This window comes from Pituophis catenifer, unplaced genomic scaffold (assembly GCF_029215685.1).
Source record: "Pituophis catenifer annectens isolate HBS135680 unplaced genomic scaffold, rPitCat1.0.hap2 SCAF_6, whole genome shotgun sequence".
In the NCBI taxonomy this organism is placed as follows: domain Eukaryota; kingdom Metazoa; phylum Chordata; class Lepidosauria; order Squamata; family Colubridae; genus Pituophis; species Pituophis catenifer.
The window spans coordinates 29467620-29494993 of NW_027256886.1; the positions used below are offsets into that span (position 1 = coordinate 29467620).

Below are 27374 nucleotides of genomic sequence, written 5' to 3' on the forward strand. Positions count from 1 at the left end.
CCTGTACCCTGACTCTTCCAGTTAGGATAACCTGCAGTATATAGCCAATCCTGGAACAGACAAAATAAAACTACTAAATCTATTAAAAGAAAACATAGGCAAAAGTCTATGTGTGTGATAGATACCTTAGCACTTAGTATTGCTGTCTGCTGTCTTAAGGAACTGCAGGAAAACCTTAATTGTAGTTGTGTGGTACCAAAAAAGCTATTTATAGCAATTCTGCCTCATATGAACAATTATTCCTTTTAGAAGAATGGAAGGAATAATTCTTTTTTAAAAAAAACCTTTTTTCCTTTTTGTAGTACCCACCCAATTATTGGCTAAAATATATCAAAAGTGTTTTATAAAATATATGCAAATAATAAACAATTGTCTAGCTTTCCCATCTGGATTTTCTTATTACAGAACTTGAAAAATTTTATAATGCAATTATATTTCCAGCCCAATTTCAGTGAGGCTGACATTGCCCCAAACAATTTGGGTTCTCAGTTTCCTGACCTTGGAAGGATTGAAGGCTGAGTCAACCTGAGCTGTGCCAGAATCAAATTTCTGGCTGTGGGCAGAATTTTCCTGCAATACTGCAATCTAACGACTGTGCCACCACGGCTCTAATATACAGTGTGGAAGTTTTTTCAAATTCTATATTATGAATTTACAGGGTTGTATTGTGAGGAAAATAGGAGAGGAAGGTATGTTGACTATGTTCACCATCTTGAGTTATTTGTAAAAATAATAAACATGGGATAAAAATAAATAAATTAAATAAATAAGATATGCAGTATAATTTTACCTTTAGGTCCAGGAAGTCCTTTAGGGCCAGGAATTTGTTGCCCCGGGGAACCTACATAATGATAATGCATTTTTTATTTCAAAAGTAAATTAAAATTTAGAAGGCACTATATTACACCATAAAGAAGGGTGAGCACCAAAGAATTGAGGCCTTTGAACTAGGGTGCTGGAGAAGAATCCTGTGAGTCCTTTGGACTACAGGACTACAGGACACTCCTGTAGGACTGACTGGTGATCAAACCGGTCAGTCCTAGAGGAGATCAACCCTGACTGGTCTTTAGAAGGCCAGATCCTGAAGATGAAACTCAAATACTATGGCGACCTAATGAGAAGGAAGGACTCACTGGAGAAGAGCCTAATGCTGGGAACGATTGAGGGCAAAAGAAGAAGGGGATGACAGAGAATGAGATGGCTGGATGGAGTCACTGAAGCAGTCGGTGTGAGCTTAAATGGACTCCAGGGGATGGTAGTGGACAGGAAGGCTTAGAGGAACGTTGTCCATGAGGTCGCGATGGGTCAGACACGACTTCGCGACTAACAACAACAACATATTACAATGGTATTAATAAGAAATATGGCTGAATGTTATACTGAAAATTCATATTCTGAAGATTCATAAACAAAACCCATTTTTTTTAATGAACTCATTCAATAATGCTCTTTATTTCTTGATAAATTTATTTAACAAAAGAGTTACTTGCTTAAATAGTTCCAACATGGCTAATACATATTGTGATTTCCACATTGCTGCAAAGTAGTTCCAAGCTGCTATTAATAAATATATAACTGGTTCAAATTCTTGTTCCAAGAAGTATTTGAAATACTGTTCATTTTAAAAGCACAGCATTAAGAATAAATGAAACCCCATTTTTATGTTCCTTATCATCATCGTTACAATATACAAAAATAATGACAAATAGACAAAATACTTGAAACAGTTTTGCAACCAGCATCTAACAACAATTACAATCAATTCAAATAATGTCCAATATAGAAATTATGTGGTTAAAAATTAGCAAAGGTGCAACTGGTAGCCATTCTTTTAAAATAGTCTTTTTAAAACTTAAGTAACTAAATTAAATTTGAGCATTTGTCAGCAATGAAAATAATTTGGTGGGATATCAAAATTAGCAAATGTTGTGATAATATGAAAAAGATTGCAACAAATAAAAACCTTGTTCTCCTGTTTCTCCGGGTGGACCATAAATACCATCATGTCCTTGATTACCCTTTTCACCAACTAATCCATTTTCACCAGACAATCCAACTGGACCTGAGGAAAATAAATTTTAAAGAGGTATTTATTTTATATGCATTTCCGAAAATGGAAAAAAACCCTCACATTTGCTTAATATCATGGTGCAAACTTAATATAATGGGAGAGTGGTTTGCTAAACAAAATAAATATATTTTTAAAGAGGTCAAAACACTAATACTTGCAAATCAAATTTTGTTTGTCCTTGAAAAACACTGCTTCCTTCTAGAATACTGGTTGGTAATGTCTCTGAATTATAAGGTAGTATATCAAGTAAACTATCTTCCAGTTGTTCCTCATCACAGATATGTGAATACATATTTTGTATTCAGAAACTTTGCTGCTTTTACTATTGAACTATGTTATTTCCTTCTATCAAAATCACTCTAATCTGGAGTATGAAACATGTGGACTGCTGGTTTTTTACAGCCCTTAGTGTAATATCAAAAACAACTGAAGAAAACTCAATTTAGATTTATGATCAATTGCTTCTGTGAACAGTATTCTGTTACATGTAGAAGTGAGAAAAAGAGATGACATAAAACTAAAGAGAAAAGAGAATAGAAAGGAAGAAAAAAGAGGCTGAGAGAGACAGAATTAATGCCTTTGTAAAATGTTTGTTCTAACTCCACCCAGTGGTGGGATTCAAGTAATTTAACAACCAGTTCTCTGCCCTAATGATTTCTTCCAACAACCAGTTTGCCAAACTGTTCAGAAAGTTAACAACCAGTTCTCCCGAAGTGGTGCGAACTGGCTGAATCCCACCACTGGCTCCACCTAATGTTTTAGATTCCTCTGTTATTGGATTTCCGTACATATTATTCTCATGGAATATGGCTCTCTACAAGTTGACCACTCTTATAGTCTTTACTAAGTAATAATGCTCATACTACTCATATCTTTTGTATTCATTGATAAAACCCAAAGAAGAAACAGCTTTATTTGCCATCGTGCTAAAATTTGAACAAACTGACAACAGCAGCAAACATCACTATTTGTTCCCTATTCTGTTCCCCGGTAATATCTAGATAATATTTAGAAGGTTAAAGAAAGAAGAGCAGTACATAGATTTGATCAGCAGTTGCATACCAGAAACAACTCCAGCAGTGTCCAGTTCATCTATCATATCTACCAACAAGAGATCCATTCTCACTAATAGCTATGATATCAAACCAAAGAAGACAGTAATGGAAACCTATCAGCTAAAAAGCAGTATGCCACATGTTCAATTACTTTGGTTTCACTGCATCTATAGGTTAAAAAGCTCTGTATCTGTGCAGGTATGCAACATGCTATATGGTAGATGGATTGTATTTTGCATTATTATGGGTCATAAGCCACCTTTGCTTCTCAACTGTATTACACACGAGAAACATTTTTCTTTCAGATAAGAGATAAAAGAGCTTGGAAGAGATAAAATAGATTCTTAGACTTTCCTGCTCTCTATTTAGATAGATAAAACTAGTTAAAAAATAAATGGTTGTGTTTTTCAACAGTGAAAAATGGGAAATGTTCAGAAAAGGAAGTGCCTAAGAATTTACAAACCTGGAAGTCCTCTAACACCATTTTGTCCTGGTAGTCCTTTGCTACCTTTAATACCTTTACTGCCCACAGGTCCCGGTTGTCCTATAAATAGAATATAACACATTGACAAAAAATTTAATGGGTATTGTAAAGGAGAAAACAAAATGGATCCATCTTTTTACTTCATTGAATATAGATACTTATGTGTTTTCCACATAGTTTAAGGTAGCACAGACAATTAAATGCCCTACTTTATGGCCTCATCCAAACACTCTCTTTGCCCTGATCCTGAGATGGTCTGATAATAATTTTTGCGGTCCCATCCTCACAATGGAGCCTTCCTCTTGGCAAGCTCCTCTAGCTTTCCAATGAAACAAGCAGAATCAAAGTGATCTGGCAAGAAAGTGGTTGTTTCCATTAGGAAACAAGATGCAAATTCATAGTCATTTCTGCTTTATCTGGCAGACTTCCCTAGCAACTAACTTTTTCTTTGTCTTATTTTTAGAATAAGATACAAAGACTGATCTTGTAGAAAGTGTTACTATTCCTATCACAACTTCAATTACCATCTCCATCAGTGGTGAAATCCAATTTTTTTTTACTACCGTTCCTGTCGGTGTGGCTTGGTGGGCGTGGTGTGGCTTGGTGGGCGTGGCAGGGGAAGGATACTACAAAATCTCCATTCCCACCCCATTCTGGAGCCACCCAGAGGTGGTATTTGCCAGTTCTCCAAACTACTCAAAATTTCCGCTACCGGTTCTCCGAACTGCTCAAAATTTTCGCTACCGGTTCTCCAGAACCTGTCAGAACCTGCTGGATTTCACCCCTGATTTCCATAGTGTTTTTTCTTTCTTCAGCAAGTGATGAGGTTTGGTAGAGACAGGAAAAAGTGATGAAGAGAAACATCTCATCACCTTTTCTCCTCTCCAGCAGAGGCTTGTCAGAAATGAAACAAAGATTATTCACCCACTCTGCTCCTCTTCCCTTCACTGCACCTGCTCTTAATCCACGCTTCCATCCCAGCAGCCTCTGACTATCATCATACCAACTGCCCTTCTTTGAGGAAAGCAATTTTCTTGGCATATTTTGATATAATGGAAGAAAAATACAACATGCTTTTTGAAGCACCATGCTTTCTTCATGTTTTGCAGATGGGTGAAAATCCCTCTATCTCTTATGCCAGTCATCTCCAACTTGGCAGCCTTGAAAGCCAAATAAGCTTTCAGATTTCTCAGCCAATAACTATTGGAAAGTCAAGAATTGAAAAATGCCATCTTCTATATGTTTTTTCTGCCCCTCTGATTAAGTTGGCAAATAACTACAGTATATGAGAAAGTATTACTTAGACTAGCTCATTACTCTGAATGGTCTGTGAATCATTGATGTTTTCAAGAAGCTAGGATCAAATAATATAATTTAAAAACATTTATTTAAGTACTCCCAGGCAGAGAATGATCATATACAGGAGGGTTCCTGATATTTCCATATTGAATACTATTATTCATTTCAAACTTCAGGTGTGAGCAAGCAGAAACAGTACAAACTTGCATCCATTCCATACTGTCTATAGACCAGTGGTGAAATCCACATTTTTTTTTACTACCGGTTCTGTGGACGTGGCTTGGTGGGCATGGCAGGGGAAGGATACTAAGCAAAATCTCCATTCCCTCCCCAGTCTTGGGGGAAGGATACTGCAAAATTTCCATTCCCACCCCACTCTGGGGCCAGCCAGAGGTGGTATTTGCTGGTTCTCTGAACTGCTTAAAATTTCTGCTACTGGTTGTCCAGAACCTGTCAGAACCTGATGGATTTCACCCCTGCTATAGACCATAATCCATACGTTAGCTGATATTCTTTTGTAGAAGAATACTAGACGCTGCTTGATTATAGTTTTAAAACTCTCAGAAGTTATCTTGTTTTAATGCTTTGCTTTATGTCTTACATCAAGTATGACTACTGGTGTTACCCCCAACTTTTTTTGTACGCCTCAGAGCCTAACATAATCGAGTTTTAAAAAACTAGTTACCTGCCATTTTTAGGAAAAAAACATGAAACCTATAGGATTAGTTCCACAACAGTATGTCTTAATTAAAAAGGAAAGGAAAAAAAGATAATATACAAATCTAATTTCTCAGGTCTGTGAACTGGCCTCTTATGACCTTCAACCCACCAAGCTTTTAAAGTTTGCTCCCACCATTCTATTTTACCTGTAATTCCTGGTAAACCAGTATCCCCTCTGTTTCCAGGTAGTCCAGGTACTCCAATAAGACCTGGGTGGCCTGGTGATCCACTTGCCCCTTTTCTTCCCCTTTCTCCAAGAAGACCTGGATTACCCTAGCAAGTAGCAACAAAATAAAAGAGTAACTAAAAGACCAACAAGGGAACACCACCTGATACAAGGAAAGTATCATCAGCTTTCTATACCTTAGGTCCTGGGTTTCCTGGAGGCCCAGTACCAGGTTTAGGTTCTCCTTTATCCCCTGGAATACCAGTAAAGCCAGGTGGGCCTGCTATACCTGGTGATCCAGGCACACCTGAAGAACCTTGCTCCCCTTTATGACCTGAAACAACATAACATTGAAATGTTTTTTTTTTTTACTTTGATTTATTTGAAACTTCAGTGAAGATCCCAACCATCCAAAATCATCAAGTTTACTAATGCAAATATTAAACGAGATATACGTTCTGATCTGATCTCCACATCCTTGGTTATAAATTCTCTTTTCTGTCAAGACCCATGTGAAACTACTGCCACTCTTTGTTGTTCTTGTTATAGGGTAAAATCAGAATCTTGAAAGCATGTCAGAGTTTTCCTCTCCTTTTATTCCAAACAGAATTCAGGTGGGGTTATGTTGAGTTTCCTTTCCTCTTCTTTCCCATGACTAATTTTACATTTATGTACTTGAATTTCTTCACATTTACCTCTATACATCTCTATAACATGTTAGTGAAAATAAAGTTGTACTCAAAATACTATTAATGTAGAGAATTCTCGGTCTTACAGTATCAGTCATCCAATCATTACTCTACATTACTCTATATGAGTGCAATGGGCCAATAGGAGGAGAATGTTCATTAAGTCAAATTGTCTGTTGAATCCAAATATGATTTTGTGCATGAGTATTTTATATTTGTTATGTATTTTATTTAATTGTAAAATGAAAGTAGAATTACACATGCACGCATTATATGCATTTTTTATATTTTACACATGTACAAAATGTGAGTGGGAGTTTTATATATCTGAAGCATGCTGTCTATGGACAATCTTGTATCCAAAGCCTGCTAAACTAAAGTTTTACTGTATTAGTATTACTATAATGATAATTTAGATACTTTAACAAGATTACCTGGCATTCCCATGTCCCCTCTGTCTCCTGGAACTCCTGGCAATCCATAGATTCCAGGAATTCCTGAGTGTCCTTTAGCTCCTTTAGCTCCTAAAAAGATAATCGATGTTGAAATTAATTGTATAGGATTAAAATGTGATTGACAAGTCTTTATCATAGTCATTACTGTGTGTTTCAGAATATTTTTGGTAAGGAAAAAAACTGGAGCCCTCAATTGTTGTTTCTTCTATTGCTTCCATTCTTCCAGTTTGTCTTCAGTGAGTTATTATTCCAAGAACAATTGCTACCTCTGGAATATAATAATAGTTAGATATTGGTAGAAGTCTGATAATTCAGAAATTTGAATTCATATGTGGATCAAGTTAATATGAGATGTATTCATAGAGATGTATTCATAAGCAGATTGTTCCTTTTATTAAAATCCCAGAGGCACATATGCAATCATTGATGACTATCTGTACATCATACCAAGCCATTGCACAAACACCTACTGTATACAGTAATGACCAAAATTGTGGAAACCTTTTGGGAAAAGTGTATTTTTTGAGGTTTGATGGCTAATAACACCACTTTTTTTTTTGGAGTTAATCATATTCCACTGCTGAAATGGCCTGGGAATAGCCCAGACCTTAACCCAATTGAAAATCTATGGAACCATATAAAGAAACTTGTTAGTCAGAAGCGACCCAGCAATAAAACTCAGTTAATAGAAGCAATCATTCAATCTTGGTTTCATATTACAACAGCTGCAGAACTAAAAGACTTGGTTCACTCCATGGGAAAGCGTTGAAAGGCCGTAATTCATGCTAAAGGTTACCCAACTAAATATTAATTGACGTGATAATTTTTGTATATCTCACTTTTTCTATGGTGGTAATTTTTGTATATCTAGTTTTTTTCTATGTGTTTCACTTTTCTTCTTTATAACTGCTATTCTAATAGCAAATCATTCATAAAAGTTATTGCATTACATTCTTGATTAAATTATCATAATTAAGATAATTATGGAATTATCTTTCCATTGATATATAATTTTATGGCACTACTCGAAAAAAAGTGGTGTTATTAGCTAGTTTTAGAAAATACACTTTTCCCAAAAAGTTTCCACAATTTTGGCCACTACTGTAAAGTCACAGAGACACAGTGTTGATTAACTCTTGGTTTAACATAACTATGTAACTGAATAACATAAATCTGCCTACGTGAGATCTGAGATCAAAAGAAACCTACATACCTGGTGGTGGTAGAGTACCTGGTGGTCCAACAGGACCCACACATCCTTGCACACCTTGCTGACCTTTTTCTCCCTTGAGTCCTGTTCTTCCAGGAGGTCCTACGGTGTCAATGAATAGAATTAAATAACAAAAAACCCAGTATCTTCTTGCTTCAGAATAATAGGCACAAAAAAAGGTTGACATGAAATGGTGAATTTGTAGTATAATCTGCTACATTTGTTTAACTATTTGCATTTTAATAATGATAGTATCCATACATTATAATACCACCTAATGAGTTAATTTTGTCCTAGTAAGTTGCATGAACGTAGCTGCTGAGGGTCATAAAACACTATTTACAATGTTGGCTTACTTCATAAACTGTGGTTAAATAAGTATACGTGAACCAAGCTATATCTATTCAAAACTCTTAAATAATAAGTTTCTTCACTGGTAATAAACTTTAGGATATGTGAAAATGTTGCTCAGAGTTGTATTCTAAGATGGGAGTCAGACGATCTTTTGAATAAAAAAATAAAATGGAACTGTGCAATGCATCTTTGTCACATAGACTCAAAGCATATCCTCTTCTATGGAAAGTGGATTCAGAATGATGAAATTTCCAGTGCAGAAGTTGTAGGATGGCATTTAGCCTTTCCTCTTCCACTCCTCTACTCTCCTCAATCTACTTTATGGATATGAAGCGGGGTAGGGGGAATGCAGTTGCAAGTCTTGGTAAGTAAAGATAATGGATTAAATACCATTTTGGACAATGCTAGTTCTATTTTGTAAGAAGCAACAACTAGTCACTATAGAATACAATGAACACAGTATATTAGCAATAGCACTTAGACTTATATACCACTTCATAATGCTTTACAGCCCTCTCTAAGTGGTTTACAGAGTCAGCATATTGCTCCTAACAGTCTGGGTCCTCATTTTACCGACCTCGGAAGGATGGAAGGCTGAGTCACCTTGAGCCTGGTGAGATTCGATCTGCCAAATTGCTGGCAGTTGGCGATCAACAGAAGTAGCCTGCAATACTGCACTCTAACCACTGTGCCACCGCGGCTCTTGATATTTCATCGTGAAAACCTGCAGAATGTGTAGCATAGTGATAGTATAGATATAGTATAGTATAGATATAGTATAGTATAGATATTTATACCTTTACTGCCTCTATCTCCTTTATCTCCATAGATCTCTTTGGATTCTGATAGCCCAGGAGGACCTTTATCACCTGGTTCACCTTTTTCTCCGAAAGATCCTTTCCTTCCTTTTGGTCCTGGAAAGCCTGGAGAACCTAGAAATAATAAAATAGGATGAAAGATTTTTTGCCACCAAGTTCAAATGCTAAATGAGACTGAGAGTCTCAGGAAGCAGAGAATATAAAGTTGGGTATTTATGCATTGAGTCCAATCTCCTGGACAGTACAAAAATCTATACTTGAATATATCTAGATTTCAGAGTACAGGGTGATAGATGAAAACCCCCAATAGTGGGTATATTCTTATTCTCTATGTTTTAAAACTTCATTCCTTCCTTCCTTCCTTCCTTCCTTCCTTCCTTCCTTCCTTCCTTCATTCATTCATTCATTTACTTCCCAATTGAAATTTTTCTGTTTCATCCAGTTAAAACTTTTCTGTTACATCCAAAACTAGGAAAAAACCCCCACAATCAGAGGTCTCTATTTTGGGAAGGTATTGGTTTCATGCCTAAATATTTAATGACAAAAACAGTCTTATTTCTTTTGCTTGTTTACAGATATTTCATAGGTGCCATTTATTGATTTAACTTTCAAACAATTATATTAGAAGAAATAGAAAGGAAATTTGAAATACTCATGATGGCCTTGTTATATGAAAGCATTTTTTTTAACTCTGTAAAAAAAATAAATCTATAATTGAATATATCTAGATGTCATTGGTTATTTTATGTCCCATGCTTCTACAGTACATACAGAAACAGATATACAATTAAAAGCAATAGGACTATTATTAAACTCTTCCAAAAAGCTTGACTGAAGATAACAATCTCATTTTTCACCCTGTCAGGTGGGAAGGAAGGAAGGAAGTAGGAAGGAAAGTAAATTCCTAAGAGAGTGTCATCCATTCTCCTTCTCTGTTTTCTAGGGGTGATGTAAATGCTCTCAAAAACCTGGAAAGCTTCTAAGAACAACACAGAAATGAAGTTACCTGCAACCAATTATCTACTTTGTAGGCCGAGTTTTCATGCAAACCCCCCCCCCCCTCATTCCTCATTGTCCTGTACAGGGACAACTTGAGAAATGACATGACAATTAAGTTGAAATGAAACTAGTTAATTAAACTATGTTGATGGAAAACAGGTGTGATTCTATTGACAGGTCTTAGAATGACTCCTGTGTGCCTTTCATCGGTTCAAATAGTATGGACTATGGAGGAATATTTTAGAACTAGAGCTCCAGGTAAGGCAAACATTGCACAACTTACCTCTGCCTCCTGGGGTTCCTGGATTTCCAGAGACACCAGGCAATCCAGGACTACCCAAGTGTCCCATCAAACCTCTTTCTCCTCTGAAACCTACCAGAAATGAACCAAACACGTCCATAGATATAAAAGGTATTGCCCAGACACTCAAAGGCTTTGTATGACATTTGAAAGAAACCCAATTTTTACTTTAAAAAAACCCCCATCATTTGCATATTTGTTAATAGTATAACATGACCTTTATTAAATGGCAATGAATACATTAATTATATCAAGATCAATCTTGCTTAAAGAACATTTACCTGGTGTGCCTGGCATTCCGGGTTTACCACGCTGTCCTTTGATGCCAGGCAATCCTTTATTTCCTCCAGGGCCTTGTAATCCAGGAAGTCCAAATCGTCCTGGAAATCCTGGGATATCTAACCCTGGAATACCTGGATCTCCTTTGGCTCCTATTGTTCCTTTTTTACCTAAAATAGTATTCATTATCCAATTCAAATTTTCAGAAAAGAACATTTTATCACAAATGAAGGATTCCATCAGCACATTCCAACACTGACTTTTATCTTTGGATTGTTTCTATAACATGTTAGTAAAAAGCAGGGGCAGAATAATTTAGCACATCACTGACATTACATTAATAAAGTATGAATCTTCTACCTTAACAGCATATTAATTATTGTTGCCTCTTTAAGAACAAAACTAGATCCAAACTGAAACAGTTATTTTAATCACTCGAAATATCAAAACTATAAAAATCAATAATATATCACAGAAAATTTCCCTGTTGGTGAATCACCATTTTCTGTAAGTATTACAATTGTCAGCTCCTGCCCCAGCATATTTATTGCAGGTATACAAAGCAAATAGTGGCAGAGAAAGTCTATGGTAATGCAACTGGTTTAAAGAATCACTAGCTGGTTGATCTACCAGAGTGTTCACTGCATGATGTCTGTGAGCAATAATGTTGCTATTTGTTTGCCATTCTTTAGGAAAACTATTGTATTTTGTTAAAATTGGGATGCATATACTAGAACTAATTATGTTGCATCTACCTTTTTGTGCTAGTGAAAGAAATGACTATTATCTCTCTTTTCATTTTTTTCCAATTTATTGTGAGTTAAAATTTTTACATTCATAACACTATAAAATGCTGATTATTTAATTAATTTGACTTACACTGATGCACGGTTGAATATAACTGCTATGTACCTTGCACAACTGATGTTAAGAACATATTAGGCTATTAGACGACTGTGCTTATTATATATCATACTATTTTAATTTTAATACATTATTAATTTATCAGTGTCACTATATTTGTACATCATTACCTTGTGGTCCCATTACTCCACATTGACCTGGTGTTCCTGGTAAGCCAATAAGACAGAGGCCAATTTTTCCTGGAAGACCTTTTTTTCCTGGAGCTCCAGGACCTCCAAGCTCCCCTGGAAGATATTCATCATATTCAATTTATTTAAAATTAGTACCCTCCCACCTTAATTTTTTTGTATTATATTCCAAAACACAAATCTCACTCAAACAGTGTGGGAGGGAGGGAGAGGGAGGGAGGGAGGGAGGGATGGAGAGAGAGAGAGAGAGAGAGAGAGAGAGAGAGAGAGAGAGAGAGAGAGAGAGAGAGATGAAATGTAAAAATGAATGTAAGACTTTATTGATCCGGCTGAATTAGCTAACTACCGTCCGGTCTCCAACCTTCATTTTGTGGCGAAGGTTGTTGAGAGTGTGGTGGCATGACAACTGCCCGGGCACCTGGATGAAGCTATCTATCTAGACCCATGCCAGTCGGGCTTCAGGCGGGGGCACAGCACAGAAACGGCATTGGTCGCGTTGGTGGATAATCTCTGGAGGGCTCGGGACAGGGGTTGCTCCTCTGTCCTAGTCCTATTAGATCTCTCAGCGGCTTTTGATACCATCGACCATGGTATCATGCTGCGGCGGTTAAGAGGGTTAGGAATAGGGGGCACCGTTCTGCGGTGGTTCTCCTCCTTCCTCTCCGACCGCTCGCAGTTCGTGTTGGCAGGGGGGCAGAGGTCGACCTCAAGGCATCTCGCATGGGGAGTGCCACAAGGGTCGGTCCTCTCGCCCCTTCTGTTCAACATTTATGTGAAGCCACTGGGTGAGATCATCCGTGGTTTTGGGGTGAAGTGTCATCTGTACGCTGATGATACTCAGCTGTACATCTCCACCCCAGACCACCCCAACGATGCCCTTGATGTGATGTCTCGCTGCCTGGAGGCCGTGCGGGTCTGGATGGGGAGGAACAGGCTCAGACTCAACCCGTCCAAGACCGAGTGGCTGTGGCTGCCGGCGTCCCGATATAGTCAGCAGGTGCCATCGCTGACTATTGGGGGTGAATCTTTGCCCCCCACAGAGAGGGCTCGCAATCTGGGTGTCCTCCTGGATGCACAGCTGTCTTTAGAAGAGCATATGACGGCCGTGGCCAGGGGGGCCTTTTATCAGGTTCGCCTGATCCGCCAGTTGCAGCCCTTTCTGGACCGGGACGCCTTGCGCACGGTCACTCATGCCCTTGTCACCTCCCGGCTGGACTATTGTAATGCTCTCTACATGGGGCTCCCCTTGAAGAGCACTCGGAAGCTCCAACTGGTCCAGAATGCGGCCGCGCGGGTGGTTATGGGCGCAACTCATTGTGCCCGCGTGACACCCCTCCTGCGCGAGCTGCACTGGCTCCCAGTGGTCTTCCGGGTGCGATTCAAGGTGTTGGTTACCACCTTTAAAGCGCTCCATGGCATAGGACCCGGGTACCTTCGAGACCGTCTTCTGCCACCAATAGCTTCCCACCGACCAGTCCGCTCCCACAGAGAGGGTCTCCTTAGGGTGCCATCAGCCAAGTTATGTCGGCTGGCGACACCCAGGGGGAGGGCCTTCTCTGTGGGAGCCCCAGTCCTATGGAATGAACTGCCCCCGGAAATACACAAGATCTCCGACCTCCGGGTGTTTCGTTGCGCATTGAAGACCCTGTTGTTCCGCCAGGCCGGGCTATCAACTTAATAATTTTAAATTGGGGTATTTTAAATTTTTGGGGTTTTAAATCAGCCAAATCTATTTAATTATTTTAATTTTTAATTATTGTTGTGTCTTGTGTTTTTAAATTGGCTGTACACCGCCCTGAGTCCTTCGGGAGAAGGGCGGTATAGAAATAAAATTATTATTATTATTATTATTATTATTATTATTATTATTATTATTATTATTATTATTATTATTAATCAAGGCAATAGGAGAAAAAATACTTGAGAAAACCCTTTTAGGTTAACATTGGCTCAGAGGCTTATGTAGTTCAATATTATAAGAGGACAAGGTGATACTTAACTACAACCAGGATATCATCAATTCATCTATGTTCTCCCTGGCAACTAGAAGTCAGAGCAGTTTCTTATACATAGAAACACATTTCAAGATATTTTGTGACTGTTATTAGAATATGTTCCACAGCAGGGTGTGCAAATGTTTTAGAAAAAACTTCCCTTTTAAAAGTTGAAACAGGTTGCTTCAAGCAAAAGCAGGTTGTTTTGCATTTCATGAATTTTTTCACCATTCTGGTGTGCAACAATAAAAAGATATCAGTCTCAAAATACTTTCCGTCTCAAAATACTTTCTAAAATAACTACTCATGTAGGATGGACTTAACTTGAAACAAGTGCTTCTGAATACAGGATGATCAAAACTAACAGGCTTTCACAGTGGCATAGTTCAATTAGAGATTAGTTTAATTACAAACAGAAGAGATCAGTCAGTTCCTGCTCAGTTTTTGTGAATTGCCAAGCAGATTGCCAAGTTGCTTTGTCTCTGAAAATGTCAGCCATAGTTTGCTAATGAAATGTCAGGAGATCAGATAATTATACCATGGCCTATTAGCTCAGAAGCTTATCACCACTGAATCAAAACTAACTTTTTGCACATCGCTTGTTCTGAGACCATAGCAGCCATCACCATATGTTATAATAGTGAATTCTACTGTTGAATACATCATGATAATTTTGTGACTGTTTCCAGAATAGCAGCTCTGTGGTAGAAAGTCTAAGCAATTATTTTATATCTATATATGGCCCTTTATCATATAATCCAATTTTGGAGAATGTACCTTTTGGTCCATCAGCCCCTTCAAAACCTTTTTGACCTGCAGGTCCAGGTAAACCTGATGATCCTCTTTCACCCTTTTCACCCAACCTTCCCTCTTCTCCTGGTAAGCCAAGACTTCCTTGCTGTCCAGGAATAACTGGACCTAGTTCACCCTGGAGCACAGAAGAAGAAAATGTAATATTACATCTAAGCATTAAGGGAAACAGAACAATCTTATTGTATAACTCTTTAGCCTTTTCCATCACAAAAAGCTGTGGGACTAGAGTTAAGGATTTTACTTACCTATCTTTTATCATTACTTTTAATATTACATATACTGTGGATTTAACAAATTAATTTACACACATAGAACTCAATACTAGTGGTGTGTTTCTACCAGTTCGCCCCAGTTTGGGCGAACCAGTAGTGGCGGTGGCGGGAGGCTCCGCCCACCCGCCTGGATGTCATCATGGATGCTCTGCACATGCGCAGAAGCGGCACACATGAGCAAAGAGTGTGTGCATATGCGCACACTCACAGTTTCAAACCGGTAGCGAAGGGAAGTGGAACCCATTACTGCTAAACACATATATATTTTCTACTGCTTCCCTTTTCTATAGTTGTATAGTAATGCTTTATAAATCCTATCTTCCTTTCTGTCTCTCTCTCACTCACTCTCCATATATACAATATATATATATATTCATGTCTTGTTTATATGTTATGTTGATAGTGCAGCATCGCTTATTATAATGGTTAAATCTAATAAAGGAAATATATTAATGGAATGCAGTTGTTCTTACATTAACTTTATTGTGGGAAAATAAAAACATTGTATCATCTTAAAGTCTAACATACTTATTATAGCACAGCTTTGCAATTATTGATACCTACAATTCCAAGAAATAAATTGTTAAAATATATAAGAATTATGTTACATATTTAATATATTGAAATATTTTTTTAAATTTATAACTTCAAGAATGTTGAAGAAACTCTCAACACTGAGAATATGACTCACTGACTTAAATGAACCCAACTTTCAAGCTGTATCATAACACTTCCCACTCTATACAAACGTGGCTATTTCACTACTCTGCAATTAGACATTGCAGTTTCCAACAAGCTTTATCAGAGGATTGAATGTAGACTCAGCTGCGGAAAGATAATTTATATTAACATTTTTGAAAGTTTGGTTCATGATTACAGGAACAAGATTTTCACTGTCTGTTGTGGTGGACCAGGGACAGGAACAGGATAGATGTCATTGTCCTATTGAGATACAGGAGGCAGGAAGCCACTCTTGTGTTCCTTCCCATCTCATAAACAAACAACTGAGCACAATACAACAGCGCAATCAGTTAAATAGTTATTCCTTTCTAATTGCCAGGCAGAGAAACAATTTATTCAAAAGGTAACAAACATTTTTCTAATGAAAAGAAGAACTAGTGGTGACATGATTGCAGTGTTCCAACATTTAAGGGGCTGCCACAAAGAAGAGGAGGTCAACCTATTCTCCAAAGGACATGAGAGCAGAATAAAAATAACAGATGGAAATTCATTAAAGACAGATCCAACCTTGAAGGAATTTCTTAATAGTGAAAACAATTACCAGTAACCAGTAGAACAGCTTGCCTCCAGAAGTTGGGAGCTCCATCACTGGAGATCTTAAAGAAGAGATTGGACAACCATTTGACTGAAATGGTATAGGGCAGTGATGGTGAACCCTTTTGGCACCGGGTGCCCAAATTGGAATGCGTGTGCATGTGTGTGTGCATGCGTGCCAGAGTGCCGGAAACCCAAAGACCAGTTGGCCAGCTCGTGCATGCCTGTTTTTTGGATGTGTTTGGATGTATTTTAGGCCATTTTCATACCATTTTTTGGGCCGCTTTTGGCAGTTTTGGGGCCGTTTTCAGGTTATTTTTCAGCCGTTTATGGCCTCAAAATGGCCCCAAAATGGCCCGGAAAAACGGGCTGGGTTTTGGCCATTTTTGGCTGTTTTTTGGACCGTTTTCTGTCACTCCAGCACCCGCGAAGATCAGCTGGCCAGTGTGTATGTGCACACCGGAAACCAGAAGAACAGTTGGTGATGGCACACGTGCCCACAGAGAGGGCTCTGCATGCCACCTCTGGCACACATGCCATAGGTTCACCATCACGGGTATAGGATCCCCTGATTAAACAGGGGATTGAACTAGAAGACCTCTAAAGTCCCTTCCAACTCTGTTATTCTGTGGTCACTGCCTATTTTAAAATGCACCTGAATAATTTGTTTTCCCCTTCCCCTTCTCCATTTATCTCTCCCTATCTCTCTCTTTTTAAAATAATATATTGTCAAACAAACCTTTTCTCCAGGCACTCCAGGTAAGCCAGGTAAGCCAGGTTTCCCTGCTTTTCCTAGAGAACCAGGTATTCCTTTAGGTCCTTGAGTTCCTTTATCCCCTATAGAGATAATATTATTAAGTGGCTGGTATTTACTAATTTTTACAAACAATTTATGCATTTTCTGAGATTTTTATATAATTCCTACTAAAGCAGATTTAGTAAGCATTCAAGTGCAGACATTAATCTATGTAGTTTTTGCTAAGTATACATTATAAAATAATATGCAAACTCTTCCCTGCAAATTTAACAAATCAGTTTTATTGAAAACAAGTATATCAGGATCTCTAAAGTAATTAAGACAAGGAAAACTGTTTTTCATTTTTATAGCAAATCTGTGGAACAAATCAGAGAGAATTGGACCTTTTAATGTCAAACTGCTACCAATCTGTTTATTGAAAAGGATGTAGCTGTGGTATCCTAATGTAGATTATTATAATACAGACCAAATTCTGTCTTATATTATTACTTTGCATAAAATATGTTACCTTTCTGACCAGAACAACCAGGAAATCCATTCTTTGCTAAGCCGGGATCCCCATCTTTTCCAGGAAGACCTGGGTCGCCCCTTTGTCCTCTGGATCCCACGTTACCTATCAAAATGGTAACTATCAGACACCAAAAGGATTCTATAGCTTTAAAACAACTTACAATAGTTAAAATTATAATGCTGCTAGATTTTCCTGGGCAGTGAAGACACCTAATTCATTGATAACAGGGAAACTGCACCCCAAATATATCATTTAATAAAAGATAGTAAAAAAACCTAGTATATGAGAAATTGTATTTCAGAATAAGGGGGGGGGGCTCTCAGATCTTATACTTAATTATATAATAGTTTACAGTATTAGGATAAAAATGCTCAGTATAGACCAATGATGGCTAACCTTTTCTGGACCGAGTGCTCAAAGCATGCACCCCCTGCATATGTGCCACACACACCGTGCATGCACCCCCTGCATAAGCCTCCCACATGCACATGCACCCCCACATGCACCCCACTCCCCCCACACATGCACACGCAGTCCCCCGTATGCGCCCCATCCCCTGTGTATGTGCAGCAGAGACCCGAAGACCAGCTGGCTGGTGGGATATGAGCGTGCATGCACAGCACAGCTGAACTGGGGCAACAGCTCGTGTGCCCACAGAGAGGGCACTGCATGCCACCTCTGGCACATGTGCCATAGGTTCACCATCATGGGTATAGACTGTCCTCTGGTTTTCCTTCAGAAATATTCCACTCTCTGGATTTGGCTGAGGACTGAATTACATGTTGTTCATATAACAAGGCAGGCAATATTTTGGTAGCTGAGGCTATGCTTTATCTTAAAAATCCCATCTCTGTGATCTACAAGGGATGTAAAAATAATGCAGTGACATCAGAACTGAGATGTTTAAATGATATAGTGAAAATGATGCTACTGAAAATTGGTGGTTTGCTACCAAATACTACCAGTCCAATTTGGAAATGCAGACTGCAAAAATATGCTCTGGCCTGGAATGGCATAAAAATCTTGCTTTTAAAAAAAAAACAAAAAAACTAATGGCTAAACCATATATGCCAAATGCCTAATTACAGAGATTACTATCATTAGAGCAAGGCAATTGCCTTAATTCATAGATACTGGGAAGGCAATTATGGAAGCCTTTTGCCTGTTCTTGAATTTCCTTCTTTTCCTTTCTGTGAGAATTTAACAGCATATGACAAGTATTCCTCTTTGATTATTTAAGATAGCTGGCTGCCTCAGATTAATGGAAATCATTACCATTCCCAATGCTAGAACTATGATTTGATGCTAGTCCAGACAATTGGCTTGATGATGGAGTTCACAGCCTTTTATTTTGATGCTGAAAGTAAGATACGCTGAAATTTGGCACTATTTGAATAATGCTTACCTCTTCTTCCTTGTAATCCAGGTGTACCTTCTATCCCTTGAAGCCCTGGTGCTCCAGGAATTGCCTTTACTCTAGCAGGCTCTCCTTTAGAACCTTCAATATGCATTAACAAAACGGATAACATTTTCCAACTTCAGTAAGAACAACAAAGCATACAAGTTGCATTATATATCTTGAATTTATTTAAGCATTTATTCTAGCCTGGTCTTCTTGTGCTTGTACACTGGGATAAAATCTTGTTAATTAATGTCATTCTCAAGTCAGAATAGATGCGTTTTCCATGAGTTCTGAATGATGCTTACCTCTATCTGATCTGGTAGGATGGACAGATATTCTTTAAATGTATTTTACATAAATACATCACAAGCAGACTCACACTTTTCAATAAGAACAACGGAGATGAAATAAGAAACTACATACCAGGTACACCTGGTAACCCAGGCAATCCAGGATTTCCTTGAGATCCTTTTGAGCCATTCCTTCCTTGGGGTCCATATCCTGGTGGTCCAGTTAGCCCTATCTTACCAGGAAGACCTGGGCTGCCAATAGATCCTGGTAATCCTCTGTCACCTTTTGGACCATCTGACCCCTACAAATAATTTATAAATCACTGTTTAGTATGCATTGACTAACTTCCCAAGTAGAAGCTTATGTTGACATCTTTAGTAATGGACACACTAGTAGTGGTCCTTCCTTCTCTAAATCTCACTCAGGATCTCAAGTGATCATCCATAAGGACAGCATAATTATCTGCAATTATATTTATTATATCTTTACTTAAATATTACAAAACATGCTTCTCTGTTTGAGAACCCTGCTAAGGGCTTCATTTAAAATACTGGTAAGGACCCAGGAAAAAAGGTAAGTTGGGTCATAGGTAATTCCAAAGCACCAAATCATCATGGTATTAAAAGTACCAAGGAAGCACATCACGTTTTCAAATCCGTCTTCCCTAAAATACAATAGTTAAAATGGCAGCTCAATAGCAAATTGAGAAAGGGATTCTAAAGTCCACATTAATGGGTTTCTATGTAGTCAAAAAGTTGTTTATCCACGAGGTCATGTATTGTTATATGAAATTCAAATAGTATTCACAGTAAGTTTGAAAGAAACTTACTTATGAATATATCAAATCTTTTACAATTTCATAAGTTATCTAAAGCAATGCATTTGGATGCAGCTGTGATCAGCACAGAAATACTGTAATTGACATTATAATGTTATTTTATAAATGTATTTATCTACTTGCTGAGGGTACCCAACTCTTCAGCAGTTGTGGATCACTTGCAAATAAAAAAGGACACCATATAGAAATACAAGCAAAAAAAGGGACCTGGCCAACTTGAAATATATATATCACATGTGTGGAAGGTATGTGAATCTCTGTGGGGATGTCATTTCAGACAGCAGGTGATGCTAAAAAGAAGGCATGCTTACTGGGTCTGCAGGATGATGCTATTCAAACAATAGACCCGAAGTCCACCCACCTTGCCTGACCAGACTGGAGGGGCAGAAACAATTGGAGATAAAAACTCCTTCAGACAGACAGACAGGTCCCATGACATGAAGAGTTTTAAAAGTGATAACCAACATCTTGAATTCTACACAGAAATAGACTAGTAACTTGTTGAGCTTGCAAAGCAGTAGGGTCATGTCAGCATAACGCAGTGCTCACTATCTCTGCTATCACATTCTGGCCCTGCTGTAGCTTCTGGATGGCCTTCACAGACAGTCCCATGTAACACACATTACAGTAATCTAATCATGAGGTGATCAGGTTGAACATCAAAAGTCAGTAAGAGAAAGTTTAGAACACATTTTTCTTCAGTAATATAAAAATTTTAATTAAAAATGTATGTAATTGTTTATAAAAGAAAAATATTACTATTGATCACTACTATTGTTTATAAATTTCATATTCTTCAAATCCCATAATAAGATTAAAGGGGAGAATACATTCACCCAGATATGTATCTAAAAATATTAATGACCTTTGCAAGAAGTTCAAGTTAAAGAATCATCATCATGGAGAAAATCTATGTGATCGCTAAAAGTCTATAATGACTTAATGGCACCTAATCCATTAAGTCAAAGAATAGAACAAATGGTAAGATTGAAAAAAGCACAACCAACCTGTGTTCCAGCAGAACCTTTTTTGCCTTTTTGTCCAGGTTTCCCAGGTATTCCATCCAACCCTTTTTCTCCTGTGTTTCCTCTGATTCCTGGTTCTCCGTTATCTCCTTTGGGACCTTCTGGATGCATTAAGTTTGCATCTCCTTTTGGTCCTTTAAGGCCTTTGCTTCCTGGAAGGCCTGTAAAACCCTAGACCACATACAGTTAACATGATTTATCAATAAAAAGTATATGATGCAGTTTTGCTAAAATAATATTGTACTGTAAACAAGTTATTTCTGTCAGTGGTGACAGTATCTTTAACTATGCCTGCTTGGTTAATATATCCTTAGATAACTGAAATATGTTACATTGAGGCTAACGGGGCTTCACGACTGACATTGTTCTGAAATTGCATTTGGTCCAGTACAGCACTTGAAAAACATAATTGGACAAAATACTATGACCATATTAAATATGTTTTTGTCAGTTTAGTTAATTTAGTTAATTTAGTTAATGGCTTTAGTTAATTTGCAGGCCCACATTTTATTTCTTTGATATTTGAAGACTTAAATTATTTGGAATAAGTTGAGCTAGATTTTGTCCTGCCTTATAGATCTAACAGATTTCAGAGTTCCAACTGCAAGTGCTAGAATAAATGAAATAAATGAAATCAACTGTAATTTGGGTGGTGGGCAGGTGGGGAACAGTCTTTACTGTTTACAAAAATTTTCTAACAGTTGCTAACAGGTCTTTAAAATAATTTGTAGATACTTTCAATTTAATATGTTTCTGTAGAGCTCCATGATCTAAATACATTGATGTATTTGGCTTAGAAAGCTCCCACTGCTTAAAACTGTAATTCCATTCAAACTATTATAAAAGAGGTTCAATAAGAAGCTTACTTGATCTCCAGAAGGTCCTGGATGCCCAGGAAATCCTGGGGATCCTTTAGGACCAAGTATTCCTTCCACACCTAGAATAATGAAAATACCAAGATTTAGAAATAATTTAAATTTAATAATAAAGCACCATAAAGCATCTATACAAATCCTACCATTGTTTATAAAGTTTAAGCAGACAATAACAGACTGGACAAGGAACAGGAAAAATTAAAATTGACCATAAAAATATTAATATATTTCATCCCTTCTAAGAATAGAAGGTGTTGGCATTAAAATATCCTTAGAAAATATCATGTTTTCTGAACATACGTTTTTGTTTGATTGATTATGTCATTCCCTTTCTAAAAAAAACAGTGTAATAAGTTACATGTTTTAAATTATAATCGATACGTAACAAAATATTTCATATTTCTATTTTCAGGTCTACCACTTCCAAAACTGCAGACTGATATATTTCAATCATTAGTAATATTTAAGTATCACCTGCATTTTTTACCTTTCCTACCCTGCTGACCCTCTGCTCCAGCAACACCGGCATGACCAGGTTGTCCCATAATATAAGTACATTCAGTACACGGGCCTGATTCTTCACCTACAATAATATTTTGTCACATGTGAAAAACTTGATGGGTAGATTATCACTAAATCAAAAGTATAAGCGTCTTAGAGAAATCTATATACTTATCTGCAATAAAGATGAAGTAAAATAATATCATAAACCTAATCAATTGGGCAATAATACAGATGGTCCTCAACCTACAACTGTTCATTTAATGAGTGTTCAAAGTTACAACGTTACCAAAAAAAGTGACTTATGATTGTTTTTCACAGTTACAATCTTTGCAGCATCCTCATTATCATGTGATCAAAATTCAGATGCTTGGAATTGGTTCATATTTATGACCATTGCTGTGTCTCAGGCTCATGTGATCCCCTTTTCTGACCTTCTGACAAGCAAAGTCAATGGGGAAACCAGATTCACTTAACAACCGGATTACTAATTTATCAATTGCATTGATTCACTTAACAGCTGTAGCAAGAAAGGTCGTAAAATGGGGCAAAACTCACTTAACAAATGTTTCATTTAACAACAGAAATTTTGAGCTCCATTATGGTTGTAAATCGAGGACTACCTGTACTGTATATCATTTAGTATATTCACACACAACTCACTTTGTTAACTCATTCTTTCACACACCAGAATATATATAACTGCAAACAAATACAAGGGAAATCTTAAGATAATTTTAAAGGCTGGTATAGTTCTGTCACTCCACACCTACCCACAGAAGATGTAAAAATGGAGGGGTGAGTGGGTGTAAAATCTGGATTCAAAGCATCAATGTAGCACTTTCTATGAGAAGATATCAAAATAATTTTGTACAATAATTGTAACAGCAAGCAATTTATTAAAAAATAATACTGCTCCAAACTGCAACAAAAGATATCTTTTTCGAATGAATGAAGACAAAAATACGTGTCCCAGGATAATGCTGCAGGATCCAATCTCGGTTGGTCCCTGGGACCAGACGTTTTGTCTTCCAACCTTTTGGAGTTGTGCTAGATCCCATCTTCAGAAAACTTCTCTCTAGCATGAGAGCAAAAGCTTGGAAGACAAAGTCTCTGGTCCAACCCAGTGACCAACTCAGATTAGATCCTACAGACACCTTTTTATCAGTGGTTTGGTCTCCTGTTTCTTAAGTGGTCGTTGTAGCACAAATGAAACTTTGGTCTGTAATCTTCACAGCAAACCTGCAAGACAGTTTATTCTGGCCATGCTTACACACCACACAGAACTGCCTGTCAATTTTCACAACATATTGCATTATTACAAATTAGGTAATCCCACTTAAGTCTAGTATGTTATATGTCCTCAGAATCCTAGGTTTATTTATTTATAGTCTCAGAGCTGAAGGTAACATACACAGGACTCCTTCCAGTTTTTTTCCCCACAAGAAAACCTTATGAGTTAAGTTGGGGTTTAGAGATAGTGATCGGCCCAAGTCATTCACTGAGCTTCCATAGCTGAGAAGAAACTTGAACTTGAATGAATTAATGAATTAATCCCACTAGACGGGATTAATTCAATCAACTGTAGTCATTTAAACTGTGCATAAGTGTCTGGTGTAAATAAATCTATTCAATGTAATCTCTACCAGCAAAATCAACCATGCATCCTCTCCTCTCCTCTCCTCTCCTCTCCTCTCCTCTCCTCTCCCCTCTCCCCTCTCTTCTCCCCGTCCTCCATTAGTTTTGTGGAAGAAACTAAAACTTTTACTTTTGCTTTTCCTAAATTGCAACTGGAGGCTGAGAATGGGATTCAATAACTTCCTTATCATGGGTGGATACGTTCTTGTGACATTTGGACTGGTGATGACATAGAATTTACATGCAGGGATCAGGAATCAATTAAGGTGATCTATCTCGTTTTTCACAAGGCAAAGAGGAATTGACGGAATTCTAAATGTATTTTTAGACTTCCTGATTGGTAGGGTTGGTGATTCTGCTAAAGCTCTGTACAATTGTTCCTACATCCTCTCTAATGGCTTAGGACCAGAAATACTCCCTAGTTTAAGATTTATGGGCATGAAAGAGATGAGAAGATGGCTAGTGTGAAAAGTAGAGAAAATCACAAATCCATATCTTCCCAATTAAATTTCAACACTCTGATTGCAACATATGGCACATCTGGTTTGGTCAATAAATAAAATGAAATGATAATACCAACAACTAAGCTACTATAAGCAATTTGGTCATTTAGACAGAACTCTGCTTGCCTTGATAGAAAGAAACTGATCTAAACTCATTCATATGTATGCTTAGATTCTCAAACTAATAAAATTTAGAAATATTTTCACAACAAAGGAGCTGACCTTTTTCTCCATCATCTCCTAATAGGCCTGGAGGACCTATACATCCGGGGCTTCCAGGAGTTCCTTGTGGACCTTCTTCAAAAGTTATTGTACCTGTTTGTGATGAAATAGATAAAATATAACTTTTTATCTTGTTCATAACAGTAATGGCAGGCAATTGATATTACTTTCTTAGGTTAAAGATGAATTCATTTAATAGCATTAACAGTACAGAAGAGGGAAACCATTCCAAAGCAACTCTTGTTGGTTTAGCTTTTTGTCAGCAGGTTTGAAAATAGGGGAAAATATTTGATATGTCCATTTCATTATTCTAAGACTATTGAATATCTGCTTCCCCTGAATTAGTAAGATGAATATCGTTTTGAGTTATTTTGCATGTTAAGATGGCTGAAGTAGTGCAGCACATAAAGAACAAAATTACTCATGTGTGCCCTGAGCTGGATGCTAACAGGGACAGGTCTACCTGAGGTGACAAAAGCTTCATCTTGCAAGGACATTGGTTTCAGCCTATGGATCTTGAAAAACTGGACTGCGTTCTCCATTTCCTTACTGTCAGTTATTCTCTTCTTTTCTTCCACCTTTTCCAGCATTAGAATCTTCTCCAAAGATCTTTGCATAAAGTGTCCAACATAGAATAATGTGAGCCTGGTCATTTGTATCTCCATGGATTGATTTGTTTGATGATCCATTTGTTTGTTTTCTTGGCTGTCCATGGTAATCTTAGGAGTCTTCCAACTCCAAAGTTCAAAAGAGTCAATAATTTTCCTATCTCGCTTCTCCAAAGCTCAACTTTCATTTCCACAGAATGTGACCAGGAATACCATTACTTGCACTATTCTGATCTTTGTAGGCATAGAGACGTTATGGCTTTTGAATATCTGTTCCATGTCTTTCGTGGCTGCTGTATCAATTGCTAGTCTGTGGTGTATTTCATTGATTGTAACACGTTTAAATTCTTAGAGAGATTCATATGTTAATAATGGCTACATGTTTTAAATAAATTGGAAAGATATTGGGAAAACTCTTATAGGATGGCCGGGCTGCTAGAATTTTTTATCTGAATTATGACTTTTATATGAAGATGGAGGTTTTGACTTTCCTGAGTTCTGTTACTGATCTTATAGGTCAACTTCCTTTTGTTTTTGGAATCAAATAGAAATTTGATTCTTATCTTAAAAATCACTATGGGCAAAATTAAAACATTCAATATTAATATGTATTAATATTAATATTAATAAAGTAGATTTGTATGCCACCTGACTCCCAATCACTCTGACAGAAATTCTGCTCTTATTTTAGAAAATCCTTTTTCTTTTCCAGTGCTGAAGCCTGAAAAACATTTATAGACAAACCTGGAAAAGGCATTTAAATTGAAAACTAATTTGCATAGAAAAATGATGCTGAATAACCCAGCCTTGGCAAACAGGTACACATATACTAAATAAAAGTGTTCAAGATTATTTGAACTAGAACAGAGCTAACATTAATTTGCTTCCTGCATGGCACTCTACAATTGAATCCTTACGACTTTCTCACATCTTTCAAAGAAAAGAAAGATTGGACTTTGGTATTATTATCTATAACAGCCAGATCTCTTCAGGAGGATCGCTTTAGGAGTGATGTACCACCATCTCTTTCAAGGCAGCTTTTATAACCTTCTACCTCAATAACTCTTGACTATCTCCTGGATCCGCACCCCCATACACTTCACAAAAAAGCTAAGAAGCGCATAGGTCAGACAGTATAAGGGTTTGTAGTTTATCTAGCAAAATACCCTATCAACTTCCTTCAAACTGATAGGGCCAAATAAGTCCCATATAACATTGCAAAACACTACTCCCATTAAATCCTGCCCATAAGGATCCAGACCTGAGCAAACTTGAGTGATTTCGTTAGCAGGATTATATCAACCTAAATAATTGACAGTAGCTGAAGGAGAGCTTTTGCTGCCCACTGGTGCCCAAAGGGAGAAATTCACCCTAAACAATTTTGCTGGGGGACAATTGATCCATATGGTCAGGCAGAAATAAAAAAAACTATGCTGCCCATATGTTGAGGCTCTTATATGTTGCTGCTTTTCTGCTCCAACCATCCTTTCTACTATTTCATTGCATTTCCCAGAGCTCTTTGGTAAACCAAGGATATCCTGGGATCTGCAAGGGAGGAGGTAGCCAGAGAGTCAGTTGTCCAACACTTTGGCAGCTTTTACTTTGCACTACAATAATAATAATACAATAATATTTCTATACCTGGTTGTCCTAAAGGACCTACTGATCCTACTGGGCCAGGTGGGCCTGGAAATCCAGGATGTCCTTGTGGTCCAATAGCATTGATTCCTCGTTGTCCTCTCTCTCCTTTCTTTCCTTTGAGGCCTGGAGAACCTGGCACACCTCTTAGACCAGGTCTTGAAATACCTATTAAACCATGGTAAATGGTTAAAATGCACTTTATGTATTTTTGTAATGTGCTTATCAATGAAGATTTAATTTCAACTTTAAAAATAAT

The 27374-nt window shown here is 37.5% G+C and overlaps 1 protein-coding gene across 1 annotated transcript in view; it reads right to left on the reverse strand.

The window, feature by feature from the left end:
• COL4A3 (collagen type IV alpha 3 chain) overlaps positions 1-27374 on the reverse strand; it is a 69572-nt gene that overhangs the window by 9279 nt on the left and 32919 nt on the right. Inside the window, exons 21-41 of the mRNA XM_070944944.1 lie at positions 27119-27283; positions 24870-24962; positions 22493-22588; positions 21997-22067; positions 21113-21301; positions 19400-19568; positions 18980-19072; positions 17572-17676; positions 17046-17143; positions 14724-14874; positions 11935-12048; positions 10903-11070; positions 10604-10693; positions 9301-9435; positions 8153-8251; positions 6919-7008; positions 5993-6129; positions 5776-5902; positions 3590-3670; positions 1964-2062; positions 791-841 (exon numbers count right to left, since the gene is read on the reverse strand). Coding sequence (XP_070801045.1) covers positions 791-841; positions 1964-2062; positions 3590-3670; positions 5776-5902; positions 5993-6129; positions 6919-7008; positions 8153-8251; positions 9301-9435; positions 10604-10693; positions 10903-11070; positions 11935-12048; positions 14724-14874; positions 17046-17143; positions 17572-17676; positions 18980-19072; positions 19400-19568; positions 21113-21301; positions 21997-22067; positions 22493-22588; positions 24870-24962; positions 27119-27283 — 2421 coding nt within the window. The remainder of the gene's footprint in view (positions 1-790; positions 842-1963; positions 2063-3589; positions 3671-5775; positions 5903-5992; positions 6130-6918; positions 7009-8152; positions 8252-9300; positions 9436-10603; positions 10694-10902; positions 11071-11934; positions 12049-14723; positions 14875-17045; positions 17144-17571; positions 17677-18979; positions 19073-19399; positions 19569-21112; positions 21302-21996; positions 22068-22492; positions 22589-24869; positions 24963-27118; positions 27284-27374) is intronic.